At 44.0% G+C, this 16,850-nt stretch overlaps 2 protein-coding genes across 2 annotated transcripts in view; both read right to left on the reverse strand.

Moving 5' to 3' along the window:
- CDKL1 (cyclin dependent kinase like 1) overlaps positions 1-951 on the reverse strand; it is a 72,753-nt gene extending 71,802 nt beyond the window's left edge. The window contains exon 1 of the mRNA XM_009006017.5: positions 281-951. Within this exon, the coding sequence (XP_009004265.1) occupies positions 281-451 (171 nt within the window). The 5' untranslated portion in view covers positions 452-951. The remainder of the gene's footprint in view (positions 1-280) is intronic.
- LOC144577234 (uncharacterized) lies at positions 734-1,729 on the reverse strand. The gene is made up of 2 exons (XM_078333179.1): positions 1,278-1,729; positions 734-872 (listed from the first exon to the last, which is right to left on the reverse strand). Exons 1-2 carry the CDS (start codon positions 1,727-1,729, stop codon positions 836-838), a joined length of 489 nt encoding a protein of 162 aa, XP_078189305.1. The 3' UTR covers positions 734-835.
- Between the last annotated feature and the right edge of the window lie 15,121 nt (positions 1,730-16,850).

Genomic DNA, 16,850 nt, shown 5'->3' on the forward strand with positions numbered 1-16,850 from the left:
TATCAAGTAAGATATAACTATGTGCCATGACATTCTTTTAACATAACATGACTCATTTTATTTCTTTGATCCCTAAAAATTCACTTAAAAGAAAAAGTGGAGCCTGGAGTAGTGGCTAGAACCTGTAATCCCAGCTACTCAGGAGGCTGAGGCAGAAGGATGGCTTGAGCCCAGGAGTTCCAGGCTGCAGTGAGCTATGACCACATCACTGCACTCCAGCCTGGGTGACAGAGTGAGAACCTATCTTGAAAAAGGAAAAAAGGAAAAGTGAATCAATTACCTTGAGCATGCGGATTTCCCGAAGGGCGATTTTCTTTATGACAGGGTCATCTTCTGATTCCAGAAACCTCTTGATGGCCACAATCTGACCCGTGTCCCTGTTTCTACATTTGAAAACAACTCCATAGGATCCTTCTCCAATTTTCCCAATTTTTTCATACTTCTCCATCATAGAGGAATAAATCTTAAAATGGATCGGATCTTCGGCCAGGTGAGGTGGCTGACGCCTGTAATCCCAGCACTTTCGCAGGCCAAGGCAGGTGGATCACGAGGTCAGGAATTCGAAACCAGCTTGGCCAACATAGTGAAACCCCGACTCTACTAAAACTGCAAAAAATTAGCCGGGTGTAGTGGTGGGCGCCTGTAGTCCCAGCTACTCAGGAGTCTGAGGCAGGAGAATCGCTTGAACCCGTGAGGCGGAGGTTGTAATGAGCCGAGATCGCACCTTTACAGTACAGCCCGGGCGACAGTTGGAGACTCCGTCGAAAAAAAAAGGGGGGGAATCTTCACATTGTTTGAAAACGTCGCTTATAAATATTGGCACGAACGGACTTTACTAGAGCCCCTTCCAACGATGGGTGTTTGTCACGGGTCTAGAACAGAACAGCACGCGTTAAGGAATGAGGAGTGGACCCGTGTCGGCAATGGCAACGCGATCAGGAATAGCAGCCTAGAGTTCGCTGCCTGGGGTAACCCGATTTTAATCACCCGTTAAATACCCTGCAAGTTAAAATGTAACCTGCCTTCCTAAAACGAGCCGAGCTGTAAGACAATCTATCTTTTTAACGCTATAGTTCATCCGACCTAAGACACTTGAGCTGGCTGGAGCACTGGGAGGGCGAAGGGCTTCCCAGGTTCTAATTTCGGGTCTCATTTCCCTGAGGCAAGAAGACACCTGCCGGCTCCCGCGGGGGCGGTGGCGACGCCCGGCAGCAGGAGACCACCCCGCACCCCGCGCCCGCGCCCCCGGGACCCAGAAGACCCTCCCGCGCCCCTACCTACACCCCGGCCACGCCGCGCAGCCTGGAGCGGCGCCACGTGCTGGCCCCGGCAGCCCCGCGCCTCCTTGCCGGCGGGGACTCGCCGCGCCTCCGCGGTCTGGGCCGGGCCTGGCTCCCGCCTCGCCTTCTCCCTCTCGCCCGGCTCGGCCCGCTGCGGCTCGGCCAGCGATCCCTATGGGAACCGGCCCCCGCCCCGGGTTGGCCTGGGCGGGGCCGCGGGGCCCCGGCTTCCCACCCCCGGCCTGGCCCAGCCCGGGCGCGGTCCCGGCTGCAGAGAAGGGCCCTGGGGGCCTCCCTCCGTCCACGGGAGCTGTCCTGACCGCGGGCCGAGTCTCTGCACGTACAGCTCCCGAGAGAGCAGACCTGCTAGATTTGCAGACTCCCGCAGGCCGTAACGGTGTCTGCGGGTCAGACGCCTGCGCTGGGAGCCCCTCCTGCGCGGCCCACATTTCCCCGCAGCCGCAGTCCCCACACCTCAGAGCCGCGGTTATTCCCTTTAGTCCCTTGGAGGCCGCTTCTGTGCGGGTGCTGATCTGCGCTGCGGCGTCAGTGAATGAATGAGAGGGAGAAAGGAAAGAAGAGGAAGGCGAGGCCGCAGAAACTGGTTAAAGTCAGCACTTTACTCTCCCAGCAGGGAAGGTTCCACTGCAGTCTTCTGCTGTCCGACTCTTTTAGTGTGGGAGGCGGAAGCTTACAGAGCCTGCCTCAACTGTTTTCGATTCCTTTCCCCCATCCTTCTCCCAGCCGACTCCTACTGCTCAGGTCTGAGCATGTTGGCGGGAATCGGATGGACCTGAGGAAATCATGAGATCAGGTCAGTTGCCACTGGGCAGACTGCCTCACACTTTATCATCCGCCCCGTTCCCAGTGCCAGCATCGACGTGGGTACTTGCCCCGGGAGCAGTTCTCGAGTAGAGAAAATTAACACAGTGTCTGTGAAACAGGGGCCAATCCCGTGTCAAGCAGCATACTACTAAATGTAACTCCAAGGAGGGTTCAGAAAGGAGCCTGGAGCTGAGGAGAGAGAACTGGTGACTGCTCTGGAAATCCAGTACAGGGAAGACCTAGAGGTGGTCTGTGAACTGAAACTGTTTGCAAATGGGAACCACTGATCTGTTTTCTGTCTCTTTCGTTTTGCCTTTTCCAGAATGTCATAAAAATGAAATCAGACCGTATGTAGCCGTTTGAGGATAGTGGATCTCCCCCACCACCCAACCCCAGTGAGCTTTCAGACGAGATTGTAGCCCCCCTGACAATTCAAGTTCAGCCTTGTGAGACCTTGAGCCAGGGGCACCCAGCTAAGCCACACTGGGGTTCCTGACCTCGAGAAACCGAGTGTTGCTGTTTTGTTTTGGGGTAATTTATTATGCAGCCATATGTATCTAACACAGAGCCTTTTATTAATAGGAGGCTGAGAAAATTCACTTTCATTCCTAGTTTGCTTAGATGTGTGTTTTCGTTTGCTTTTAACAATTATGAATGGATGTTGAATTTTATCAAATGCATTTCTTCATCTATTGAGATCATCACATACATTTTCTTTCTTTTCTTTTTTTTTAATTGAGAGGGAGTCTCGCTTTGTCACCCAGGCTGGTGTGCAGTAGTGTTATCACTACTCACTGTAGCCTTGATCTCCTGGGCCTAAGCAATCCTCCCACTTCTGCCAGGCCTGAGTAGCTGGAATTATAGGTGTGCACCACCTGATTTTTTTATGTAGTCTGTTGATACAGTGAATTACATTGATTTTTAAATGTTGAACCAACCTTCCGTTCCTGTGATAAACCCAACTTATTTATGATTCTGTCATTTTAATATATTGCTGATTTGATCAGTAATATTTTATTGGAAATTTTTACATTCACATTTTGATGTATAGTTTTCTTGTAGTATCTGCTAATTTTGGTATCAGAATAATGCTGATCTCAGAAGATGAGTTGGGAAGTGTTTCCCTTCCCTTTTATTTTCTAGAGATGTTTACCTTAAATTTGTATTATTAATTCCTTAAATGTTTGGAAGAATTTTTCTTTTGTTTTGGGACAGAGTTTTGCTCTGTTAGCCAGGCTGCAATGCAGTGGCGTGATCTTACCTCACTGCAACCTCTGCCTCCCAGGTTCAAGCAATTCTCCTGCGTTGGCCAGCCAGGTAGCTAAGATTACAGGCACGTGCCATCACTCACAGCTAATGTTTTTTGTATTTTTAGTAGAGACGAGGTGTCAGCATGTTGGCTAGGCAGGTCTCAAACTCCTGACTTCAGGTGATCCGCCCACCTCAGCCTCCTAAACTGCTGGGATTACAGGAGTGAACCACCGCACCTGGCATTTGGAAGAATTTGCCAGTAAAACCACTTAGGCCTGGAGTTGTCTTTATTGAAATTGTTGTAATTACAAATTCTGTTTTTAAAATAAAATATAGGGTATTCAGGATGTCTACTTCTTGAGAAAACTTTGATAGTTTGTGTCTTTTAAGGCATCTATTTCACCTAAATAAATTTATGGTCATTAATTTGTTCAATATAATATTATTACATTGTTATCCTTTTAATGTCTGTAAGAGCTATAGTAGTGTTCTAGATTTTATTCTTGATACTGGTAAATTTTTTCTTTTTCCTCACTTTGACTAAGGCCTATCAATCTTATTGATCTTTTAAGGAAACTAGCTTTTGATTTAATCCATTTCCTCTATTGTTTTTCTGTTTTACAATTTTACTTATTTTATCTCTTTATTATTTTCTTCCTTCCTTCTGCTTGCTTTGTGTTCACCTCTTTTTTTTAAGCTGGAGTCTCATTCTGTCACCCAGGCTGGAGTGCAGTGGTGCAATCTTGGCTCACTGTAGCCTCCGCCTCCAGGGATCCAGTGATTCTCCTTCCTCAGCCTCCCGGGTAGCTGGGATTACGGGCATGACCACCACACCTGGCTAATTTTAGTGTTTTTTAGTAGAGACAGGGTTTCGCCATGTTGGCCAGACTTGTCTCAAACTCCTGATCTCAGGTGATCTGCCCACCTCAGCCTCCCAAAGTTCTAGGATTACAGGTGTGAGCCACCATGCCCAGCCTAGCTACTTTTTCTAGTTTTTTTTTTTCTTTTCTTCTTTTTTAAGATGGAGGCTTAAATCATTAATTTTAGCTGTGTGTGTGTGTGTGTGTGTGTGTTCATGTGTGTGTAGAGGTCTCACTGTTGCCCAGGCTAGAGTGCAGTGGCCTGATCACAGCAACCTTAAACTCCTGGGTTCAGGCTCTCCTGTAGCTAGAACTACAGGTTCACACCACCCTACTCAGCTAATATTTTTTAGTTTTTTATAGAAATGGGGGTATCTCTATGTTGCCCAGACTGGTCTCAAACTCTTGCCTCGAGTGATCTTCCTGTCTCAGCCTCCCAGAGTGCTGAGATTACAGGCATGAGCCACCATGCCTGACCTATTTTGTTTTCTAACATAAGCTCTTTCTTTTCTTTTCTTTTTTTTTTTTTTTGAGACAGTCTTGCTCGGTCACCCAGGCTGGAGTTCAGTGGTGAGATCTTGGCTCATGCAACCTCTGCCTCCCAGGCTCAGCCAATCCTCTTGCCTCAGCCTCCGAAGTAGGTGTGCCACAATGCCTGGCTAATTTTTGTATGATTTGTAGAGACAGGGTTTCACCATATTGCCTAGGCTGGTCTCCAACTCCTCAGCTCAGATAATCTGCCTGTCTTAGCCTCCCAAAGTTCTGGGATTACAAGCATGAACCACCAAAGCTGGCCTTCTAATATAAGCCTTTAATGCCATAATTTTCCTTGTAAGCACCACTCTAAATACATAACAAAAATCTTGATATGTTGTATTGTCATTTTCAGTCATTTCAAAATATTTTCTTCTTTTTGTTTTTTTTGAGATGGAGTCTCACTCTGTCACCCAGGCTGGAGTGCAATGGTGCAGTGTTGGCTCACTGCAACCTCCGCCTCCCACCTTAAGCAATTCTCCGGCCTCAGCCTCCCAAGTAACTGAGAGTACAGGCACTCACCACCACGCCCAGTCAATTTTTATATTTTTAGTACAGACGGGGTTTCATCATGTTGACCAGGCTGGTCTCCAACTCCTGACCTCAAATGACCCCCTGCTTTGGCCTCCCAAAGTACTGGAATTACAGGCGTGAGCCACCGCATCCGGCCCAAAAATATTTTCCTTGTGACCTCCTTTTTGACTCATGGGTTATTTTTCTAGTGTGTTAATTTCCAACTATTTGGGAATTTTTAAAGATATCTTTCTGTTATTGATTTCTAGTTTAATTCCATTATTTTCAGAGAACTCACTTTACATTACTTAAATTCTTTGGAATGTTTTATTTTGTTTTATGACCCAAAAAGAATATGGTCTATGTTCATGAATGTTTCTTTTTGACAATTAAAAACATATTTTGAAATGAAGTGAGAAAGTCAGTGTGAGTTTCCCCAAAGCTACATCGTCTGAAGTTCATACCAGGTTAAATCAAGTTTGTCTGGAAAATTACCTTTATGGACTCCAAGAGGTTCAGTACCCAAAGAGCCTGGAACTGTGCCAGGCCTAGTGGGAGCCAGTGTACCGGTTATTTGTGCCCAAGTAGGCAGTGAACCAGAAAGCTAGGGTGACTTCCAGCTGTTAAGTTGTTTTGTTTGGAGGAATTTGAAACAAAATATTAGAAAACAACTTAGAAAGGGAGATAAACAGTTGCTGTCACCACTTAGCACAAAAGAGAGAATATTATGTAGACTCTAGTCTAGTGAAATGGACAGTCCTTTCTGCTGGCGGGTGTGACACTGGTTTTGATATCAAAGAAATATAACTCCTGGAAAGTATAGCTCTTGGGAATCTCCGAAATGGTCTGTTATGTGGGGTCTTTTTCTCAAGCCAGTGCAAAGTGAAATAGCATTATATTCTGCTAATAGTGGTCGCTAAAAGTGATTCTCCTGTCTTTGTAGTTCTGTATAATTAACCAGAATACTTCAGTGTTCCTAGAACAGCACAAACCGTACTATGGTATTTGAATCATTTAAGGAAACAATAAACATTCAGTGGAGTAACACATGGTCACAGAAAAAGCCTGGAATTTAGAGTCAGAAGACCAGGATTTCTACCTTCTTACTGGTATTTGGTCTTATGCAAGATAATTACTATTGCCTATACAACAACAACATTATTTAATCAGTGCTTACTTTGTGGCAGGAATTATGCTAAGAATATTTGATACACAAGCCTCACAATAACCCCAGGAGGTAGGCATTAATATTATCCTGAGTTTTCAGATAAGTCTCATTGAGTCAGAGAGGATAATAAGTAACTAGCCTAAGGACACCCAGTGAGTTGTGAAGTCAGTATTGGAAGGCAGGCAGAATCTTTTCTCCTAACCATTTTGCTAACACTACCTAATGCATTGGCGTGGTTGTCAGGATTATTGAGTTAATGTGCGGTACATTGAGAGCTGAGCACCTAAAATGATGCACAGTGTAGCACTTTCCTTCTTTCTTCTAGGCTGCCAGAAAGATGGGTCTTGCCTGTATGCTCCCTTCCAGTGGCAGCTGAGCATCTTCATCTGTGTGCAGCTTCAGCACTAAGAGAATGAACTTCCATGAGATTGGGCGGAACACTGAAGCCTCATCCGAGTGCAGGACCCAGGACCAATGCCTGAAGCTTTTTTTTTTCTTCAATTATGTTGTAAGGAAAGGGGAGTTGAGTCACTGTCATCTTAAAATGACACTTACAGCAACTTGAGGAAATATTTGAATTTACCATCTCTGCTTTAAGTAGATTCAGAAAGGAAATTATTTCCAGAGTCCATAAAGACAACAGTAACTACCATTTAGGGACACATTTCAGGCTCAGTTCCACTTGATCTCCGATCTTTATGAAAATCTTACATGGATTTGTTAACTGACTGCGATTATTAATTGGCCTATTTTATAAAAGAAGCAGCTGAGGCTCTGAGAGATTGATCAATAGCGACAAAGCCACCCTGCCGTCAAGGGCTGAACACAGGTTTCAAGCCCAACTCCGCCTATTTCCAAAGCCCATGTTCTGGCGATGGTGAATGGAGTTAGAACATCTAAGAATGCCTTAAGATAGATCCTCTATCCTTGGATGCCCTAGAGAGCTAACAGTGGGACAGACCTGCTGGTCCAGTCTCAATACACAACATCCCGAAGAGAAGCTAGGTGTCAGCCGCATTCTTCTTGACCAGTGACTGCTAGAATGTTACAAAGCCAGGCATAGATATAACTTTCCCCTTATCTGGAAACAGAATGGACTGCTGAATTGGATGGGTGCAGTGGCTCATGCCTGTATTCCCAGCATTCTGAGAGGCTGAGGTGGGTGGATCACCTGAGGTCAGGAGTTCGAGGTCAGCTTGGCCAACATGGTGAAACCCCATCTCTACTTAAAATACAAAATTAGCCTTAGCCAGGCATGGTGGTGTGTGCCTGTAGTCCCAGCTACCCGGGAGGTTGAGGCAGAAGAACTGCTGGAACCCAGGAGGCGGAGGTTGCAGTTAGCCGAGATTGCACCACTGCATTCCAGCCTGGGTGACAGAGCGAGACCCCATCTCAAAAACAAAACAAAACAAACCCGGCTGAATCAATGTAAATATGGGAAAATTGATTTAAATTTAAAAGAAGCCTATCATCTCTGTTTTTATATATGGGCTTGGCCAACAGTAAAATAAAGTGTCTTCATTCTCTAATTAACCTTAGTTATTTTGTATGTATTTTTTTCTTTTAAATATTTATTGTACTTTTTTTTTTTTTTGAGATGGAGTCTCGCTCTGTCACCCAGGCTGGAGTGCACTGGCACAATCTCGGCTCACTGCAACCTCTGCCTCCCAGATTCAAGTGATTCTTCTGCCTCAGCCTTCTGAGTAGCTGGGATTACAGGCGGGCGCTACTACACCTGGCTAATTTTTGTAGTTTTAGTAGAGACGGTTTCACCATGTTGGCAAGGCTGGTTTCAAACTCCTGACCTGAAGTGATCTACCTGCCTCGGCCTCCTATAGTGCTGGGATTACAGGCATGAACCACCACGCCTGACCTTTATTGTACTTTATATACAATGAGCTAGTCCTTTTAAAGTACCTTTTCTTCTAAAATCTTTTGTTTCTGAGTCTTTTTTTTTTTTTGAGACAGGGTCTCACTCTGTCGCCCAGGGTGGAGTGGAGTGCAGTGGTGCAAGCAGCTGGGACTACAGGTGTGTGCCACCACACCCAGCTAATTTTTGTGTTTTTCATAGAGACAGGGTTTCACCATGTTGGCTAGGCTGGTCTTGAACTCCTAACCTCAAGTGATCTACCTGCCTGGACCTCCCATAGTGCTGGGATTACAGGTGTGAGCCACCACACTGGCCTCTTTTCTGAATCTTAACACTGTTTTTGCACTTCCAGGTTTTCTTTTTTTTTTTTTTAGGTGGAGTTTGGCTCTTGTTGCCCAGGCTGGAATGCAATGGTGCGATCCCGGCTCACTGAAACCTCCACCTCTCAGGTTCAAGTGATTCTCCTGCCTCAGCCGCCTGAGTAGCTGGGATTATAGGCACCTGCCCCATGCCTGGCTAATTTTTTTGTACTTTTAGTAGAGGCGGGGTTTCACTACATTGGCCAGGCTGGTCTCAAACTCTTGACGTCAGGTGACCCGTCCACTTCAGCCTCCCAAAGTGTTGGGATTGCAGGCATGAGCCACCACGCCCAGCTGCATTTTCAGCTTTTCAAAGAACCACCAATACTTTCAACAACAAACCCACATGCCAGGAGAGCTCAGCAATTTAACACTAAAACCCGGGAATGTTTATGTGGCTAGCCTTGGGCTACCAGTCAGTGAGTCAATGAATATGCTCCTCTTCAGGAAAGAAGTCTCAAAACCTCAAGTTAGACATCTGTTTTCCACTTTGGACAGGTGACTGCTAACCATCCTTAATCATAAAGCCATCTATGAACATTTCTGCAGGATCAAGACTTTAGCATCATTATGTTTTAGGGAAAAGCCCTGCAAAGGGCAAATTTATGAGATTGAATAAATAGGAAAGAACATTAATTACTTTCTGAATTTAGCTAAAAGCTGTAACACAGAATCAGCAGTTTGGAAAGCCAACTTTTCCTGCTGACATGTGTCAGACACCATGCTGGGTACTGGAGACTAAGAAGCCACTTTGTCAAGATGAAACCCTGTGTTTCCCTGCACAGCAAACTCTCCTGCCTCAGCACCCAGGGGTGTTCCTCTATGGAGGAAACGAGATAGGAGAACTTGGAGGGCTGGTGTTTACACTGTACATTTTGTTTTTAAAAATACTCCACAAGGGTCTGTGAAGGAGAGAGGGTGCATCTGGCATTTGAGGAAACATACAGAAAATTTAAATTACTCATTCAGAGTCAAAAAGCAAATTTGTGACAACAAACAGGCCTAGAACCTGGGTCTCAATTTCAAGTTGTATTCTGTCCACACTGCTGTACTATTGGCTTCAAACTAGGTAGCTCTAATTATGGTTAAAGAATTATAAATCTACCTTAAGGGAACCCAATATGAAAACAGAAATACCCTTAATATTGTATGGCAAAATGGGGAGGAGGGGAGGAAGGGCAGGAAGTATGAATTACTTGCATTTTAAAAATATTTCTCACTTTACATAAATTTCTTTTCATACAGATTTTTTCACAAATGCACCCATTTTGTTTTGTTTTGTTTTTCTTTGAAATGCTTTCATTATATTGTTTTGTGGTAAAAAAAAACATAACATTAAATTTACTACCTTTTTTTTTTGAGACTGAGTTTTGCTCTGTTGCCAGGCTGGAGTGCAGTGATGTGAGTGAGCTCAGCTCACTGCAACCTCCACCTCCCAGGTTCAAGCAATTCTCCTGCCTCAGCCTCCCAAGTAGCTGAGACTACAGGCATTCGCCACCATGCCCAGCTAAATTTTCTATTTTTAGTAGAAACAGGGTTTCACCATGTTGGCCAGGATGGTCTCAATCTCCTGACCTCAGGTGATCCGTCTGCCTAGGCCTCTCCCAAGTGCTGGGATTACAGGTGTGAGCCACCATGCCCAGCCACTACCTTTTTTTTGGACATGATCTCTCACTATGTTGCCTAGGCTGATGTGCAGTGGCTATTCACAGGCATGATCATAGTTAACTACAGTCTTGAACTCCTAGGATCAAGTGATCCTCCCATCTCAGCCTACATAGTTGGGACTATAGGCACGTGCCACTGCACCAGACTCAAAATTTTAAGTGTATAGTTTCATAGGTAAGTATATTCACATTGTTGTACACAGATCTTTAGAACTTTTTCATGTTGCAAGAGTGGAACTCTATACCCACTAACAGGAATTCCGTCTTCCCTCAGCCCCTGGTTACTCTAACCTTAACCTTCATACTTTCTTTTTCTATGATTTTGATGACTTAGCTACTTCATGTGAGTGTAATCATATGATATTTGCCCTTTTGTCACTGGCTTAATTTTCTTAGTGTAACGTTCTCAAGGTTCATTCATGCTGTAGCATGTAACAGGATTTCCTTCTTTTTCAGGCTGCATAATATTCCATCATGTGTATACACCACATTTTCTTTTTTCATTCATCTGTGGATGGACATGTGGGTTGCTTCCACCTCTGTAAGGTTTGGTTTTGAATCCTTCTGGATATATACCCAGAAGGGGACTTATTGGAATGATATGGTGAATGTATTTTAAATATTCTAAGGATCTGCCATATTGTTTCCCACTGCGGTGGCACCATTTCACATTCCCACCAACAGCATACAAGGGTTCTAACTTTGCATCCTTGCCACCACTTACTGTCAGTTATTTTGATAGTGGCCATCCTGATGGATGTGAAGTGATTGTCTATTGAGGTTTTGATTTGCATTTCCTAATGATTAGTAATGTGGAGCATTTTTTCATGTACTTATTGGCCATTTGTATATCTTCTTTGGAGAAATGTCTACTCAAGTCTGTTGCCCATTTCTTAACTGGGTTATTTGGTTTTGTTTTTGTTGTTGTTACTGAGTTGTAGAAGTTCCTAATATACCCTGCACATTAATCTCTTATCAGATACATGGTTTAAATTACTTTCTCCTGTAGGCTGCCTTTTCATTCTGTTGATTGATTCCTTTGACTCACAGATGTTTTTAGGTTTGATACTCCATTTATCTGTTTTCCTTTCATTGCCTGTGTCTTTGGTATTATACACAAGAAATCATAGCTTTAGGTTTGATACTCCATTTATCTGTTTTCCTTTCATTGCCTGTGTCTTTGGTATTATACACAAGAAATCATAGCTTTAGGTTTGATACTCCATTTATCTGTTTTCCTTTCATTGCCTGTGTCTTTGGTATTATACACAAGAAATCATAGCTTTAGGTTTGATACTCCATTTATCTGTTTTCCTTTCATTGCCTATGCCTTTTGTATTATATACAAGAAATCATGGCTAAATCCATTGTCCTGAAGCTTTTCTCCTATGTTTTCTTCTGGAAGTTTAATAATTGAAGATCTTACATTAGGTCTTTGTTTAACAATTGAAGATCTTACACTTGGTCTTTAGATCTTACATGAAGGGCTTACGTTTAGGCCATTTTGGCTTATTTTTTGTATATGGTGTAAGACAATGGTCCAATTTTATTCTTTTGTATGTGGATATCCAGTTTTCTTAACACCAGTTGTTGAAGAGAATGTTCTTTCTCCATTTTGTAGTCTTGGCATTATTGTCAAAAATTATTTGTCCAGAATAAGCAAGGGTTTATTTCTGGCTCTCTGTTTTGCTCCCTTGGTCTATTGATGTCTGTTGATATGGTTGGGCTCTGTGTCTCACCCAAATCTCATCTCCAACTGAAATCCCCACATGTTAAGGGAGGGACCTGTAATCCCCATGTGTCAAGGGAGGGAGGCGATTGGATCATGGGGGCAATTCCCCCACACTGTTCCTCCGATAGTGAGCAAATGCTCACAAAATCTGATGGTTCTATTAGGGGCTCTTCCCCCTTTGCTCTCTCTCTGCTCTCTCCTGCGACCTTGTGAAGGTCCTTGCTTCCCCTTTGCCTTCACCATGATTGTAAGTTTCTTGAGGCCTCCCCAGCCATATGGAACTGTAAGTCAATTAAACCTCCATTGTTTATAAAGAAAGCATATACCCAGTCTCAGGTAGTTTATACTCAGTCTCAGGTAGTATCTTTATGGCAGTGTGAGAACGAACTAATGCATCTATCTATCTTTCTGCCAGTACCACACCTTCTTAAATACTGTTGCTTTGTAGTTTGTTATAAAATCAGGAAGTGCGGAGCCTCCAACTTTGTTCTTTTTCAAGATTGTTTTGGCTACTTAGCGCCCCGTGAGAGTCCCTGGGAATTTTAGGATGATTTTTTCCCTTAAGAAATGCATCTTTTTTTTTTTTTTGAGACGGAGTTTTCTCTTGTTACCCAGGCTGGAGTGCAATGGCACGATCTCGGCTCACCGCAACCTCCTTCTCCTGGGTTCAGGCAATTCTCCTGCCTCAGCCTCCTGAGTAGCTGGGATTACAGGCACGCGCCACCATGCCCAGCTAATTTTTTGTATTTTTAGTAGAGACGGGGTTTCACCATGTGACCAGGATGGTCTCGACCTCTTGACCTCACGATCCACCCGCCTTGGCCTCCCAAAGTGCTGGGATTATAGGCGTGAGCCACTGCGCCTAGCCCTAAGAAATGCATCTTTTAAAAAATTGAGTTAATACTGTAAGTCCTGTTACATTTCACCTCCCTTTCAGAAACTCTGTGATGCTTATTCATTAGTGTCTATATAACTAGTTATATAAACAAAATCCTCTGGCACCCAAGGTACATTTTCCATGACAACCATTGAATTTTTAGGCAGGTATTAACCAAAAAAGTCTACATAGTTCCATAAGATTATCTCTAAACTGCAAGCAAGCCAAGAATTGTGTGAAGATCAGAGTTACAACCACATGTGAAAGTCCTATTATTGTAAATAGGTTTCATAGGAATGGCTCATTGTCAAATATTGGTAGTAAGATATTTATTATGAGGCAACTGAAATGAATCCACATGTAGGTCTTTGTAAAAAATATGCATTTAAACAGTATTTCTCCAAAATAATAAAAGAAATCCTTCACCTTAAACAACCTATTAATTTTTCTACAATATCATCTGACCTGCTTTCCCCAACAAGAGGCGAACTCTGGAGCTAGACTGGGATCAAATCCAGCTCTGCCAGTAACTGTGAGAACTTGGGCAAGTTACTTAACCTCCTGATGCTTCATTTGTGTTGTCTGCAACACTGAAACGAGCTAACCTTCACGTTCTTGTGAGGACTGAGTGCTAGATCCATGTTAGCGTTTATCATCATGACAGTGATAATCCTTGTGTATTATTTTCCGTTCAGGTGAGAAACTTATTTACTACTAAAATGTATTCCCTACTTCACTGAAAACAATTTAAAGTTTAGGGATTCATTTCAGACTTAGCTATCAAAGGAAAACATCTATTTAGTCATTCGGAGTCGTAATCCACACTCCCAGCGTTTCTGTTGGAGAAACCCAGTGCTTCCCATTGTCACAGAAGCACTCTTGCCATCACATTGTGCAGCTGCTCATGGGGGAAGTTTTTGAGAGACAGCATGCAGTGGAGGAGCAAAGGCCTGAGAGTCCACCAGACCTGGGTTCATATCTGAATTCTCCCCTTTCTTTGCTTAATAAAAACCAGGAAAGTTCCTTTGTTTGTTGGCCAAGAATATGTCTAAAATTTTTCTTTTTCTTTTTTTTCTAGAGATAGGATCTTGCTCTGGTTGCCCAAGGTGGATTACAGTGACACAATCACAGCTCACTGCAGCCTTGCATTCCTTGGGCTCAAACAATCCTCCTGCCTCAGCCTCCCAAATAGTTAGTACTACAGGTATGTGCTGCCATACCCGGCTTTTAAAGTTTTTTTATTATTATTAATTTATTTTAAGATGGGGGTTCACTATGATGGCCAGGCTGGTCTTGAACTCCTGACCTCAGGTGATCTACCCACCTGGGCCACCCAAAGCGCTAGGATTACAGGTGTGAGCCACCACGCCCAGCCCGGTTTTTTTTTTTAATTAAACTTTCATTTTAAGAGAATTGTAAACATCCAGTTGTAAGAAATCACACATCGAGGGCCTGGCACAGTGTTTCACAGCCTGTAATCCCAGCACTCTGGGAGGCCAAGGCAGGCAGATCACCTGAGGTCAGGAGTTTGAGACCAACCTGGCCAACATGGTGAAACCCCGTCTCTACTAAAGATACAAAAATTAGCTGGATGTGGTGGCATGCACTTGTAGTCCCAGCTACTCAGGAGGCTGAGGCAGGAGAACCGCTTGAACCTGGGAGACAGAGGTTGCTGTGAGCTGAGATCGCGCCACTGCACTCCAGCCTGGGTGACACTGCAAGACTCTGTCTCAAAAAACAAACACAAAAAACAAATCACACGTAAAGATCTTGTATATTATTTGCCCAGTTTCCCCCAGTAATAATATCTTGCAAGACCATAGTACAGTATTTTTTTTTTTTTTTTGAGACAGAGTTTTGCTCTTGTTACCCAGGCTGGAGTGCAATGGCGCGATCTTGGCTCACCACAACCTCCACCTCCTGGGTTCAGGCAATTCTCCTGCCACTCAATCATAAGCATACCACATGCTGCCCTTTCCCCTATCCCTGACTTGTGGCTATTGGAGAAGTCTTTCTGTAGGCATATGCATTTTTTTCTCTTAGGTAAATACCAAGAATTGAAATGGCTAGATTGTATGGTGAATGGAAATTTAACTTTCTAAGGTACTACTATGTGCGTTTTCTTTTTTTTTTTTGAGATGGAGTTTCGCTCTTGTTACCCAGGCTGGAGTGCAATGGCGCGATCTCGGCTCACCACAACCTCCACCTCCTGGGTTCAGGCAATTCTCCTGCCTCAGCCTCCTGAGTAGCTGGGATTACAGGCACGCACCACCGTGCCCAGCTAATTTTTTGTATTTTTAGTAGAGACGGGGTTTCACCATGTTGACCAGGATGGTCTTGATCTCTTGACGTTGTGATCCACCCGCCTCGGCCTCCCAAAGTGCTGGGATTACAGGCGTGAGCCACCGCGCCCGACCCTATGCGTTTTCAAAATCGCTGTGTCGTTTTGCATTCCCGCCAGCAACATATGAAAGTTTCAGTTGCTCCATATCCTTGTAAGCACTTAATACTGTCACCTTTTTTTTTAAAGAAGAAAAATTATGGTAAATACACATAATATGGAATTTGCCATCTTTACCATTTTTAAGTGTACGGTTCAGTAGTAACCAATGTTATCATCCATCTCCAGATCTCTTGTCATCTTGCATAACTAAGTCTCTACCCATTAAAGAAAATTCTCCGTTCTCCAGAACCCTGGCAACCAGCATTCTATTTTCTGTTTCTATGAATTTGACTACTATAGGTACCTCTTATAAACGGCATCATACAGCATTTGTCCTTTTGTCACTGGCTTATTTCATTTAGCATACTGTCCTCAAGGTCAACTGTGTTCGTCTAAGGCATGCATATGTAGCATGATTTCCTTCCTTTGTGTGTGTGTGTGATACGGAGTCTCGCTCTGTCGCCCAGGCTGGAGTGCAGTGGTGTGAGCTCAGCTCACTGCAACCTCCACCTCCTGGGTTCAGGCAATTCTTCTGCCTCAGCCTCCCAAGTAGCTGGGACTACAGTCGTGTACCACCATGCCTGGCTAATTTTTGTATTTTTAGTAGAGACGGGGTTACACCATATTGGCCAGTTAGGTCTCGAACTCCTGATCTACCTGCCTCGGCCTCCCAAAGTGCTGGGATTACAGGCGTGAGCCACTGTACCCACCTTCTTAAGAGTGCATAATATTCCATTTCATGTACATACAACATTTTGTTTATCCAATCATTTTCCAGTAGGCACTTGGGTTGCTTCCACCCAAGCTTCCACATATTTCGATTAATGCTGCTATAAACATGAGTGTACAAGGGCCTTTGAGACCCTGCTTTCAATTCTTTTGGGTAGATACCTGAAACAGAATTGCTGGATTGTATGGTAATTCCATTTCTAATTTTTAAAGGAACTGCTGCTGTTTTACACAGCAGCTGCACCATTTTGCATTCCCACCAAAAGTGTATACAAGGGTTCCAACTCTTGCACATCTTCACCAGCATTTGTTTTGTGTTTGTTTGGATAGTAGTCATCCTAGTGGGTATGAGTTGGTATCTCAGTGTGGTTTTCATTTGTATTATGGGCACTTAGTTGCCAACTGCAAAAGTCTCTTCAGCTTGTTGAAGCAGAAAGGGATTTATTCAAGGGTATTAAACAGCTTGAGGAATCTCCAGGAGGGTCAGAAAGTCAGATCTGGAGCCTACACAGCTAGAAACAATAACAAAACTGTTCTGCAGGACTGCCTCCGCCAGACTTTTAGTGCTGCCGCTGCTGCTGCAGGCACTGCCCCTGGTTCTGCTAATGCTGGATACCATACACACGACTGCATCATTCTGACCCCGAAGGCCAGACTCCTCTCCACCATCCAAGTAAGAAAAACGTCCAGGACAGCACCTGCTTCCTTGCGTTGCTTTCAGACTGAGATGTGTGAGTAAGTC

The sequence above is a fragment of the Callithrix jacchus genome, chromosome 8, assembly GCF_049354715.1.
Source record: "Callithrix jacchus isolate 240 chromosome 8, calJac240_pri, whole genome shotgun sequence".
NCBI classification, from domain to species: Eukaryota; Metazoa; Chordata; class Mammalia; order Primates; family Cebidae; genus Callithrix; species Callithrix jacchus.

Bases quoted from the DNA above. Each gene is read 5' to 3' on its own strand.
- LOC144577234 (XM_078333179.1), bottom strand. From the start codon at position 1,729: ATGTGGGCCGCGCAGGAGGGGCTCCCAGCGCAGGCGTCTGACCCGCAG. The intron at 873-1,277 runs GTAGGGGCGCGG...GTTCTGTTCTAG, and splicing joins GCGGCGTGGCCGGGGTGTAG to ACCCGTGACAAACACCCATC.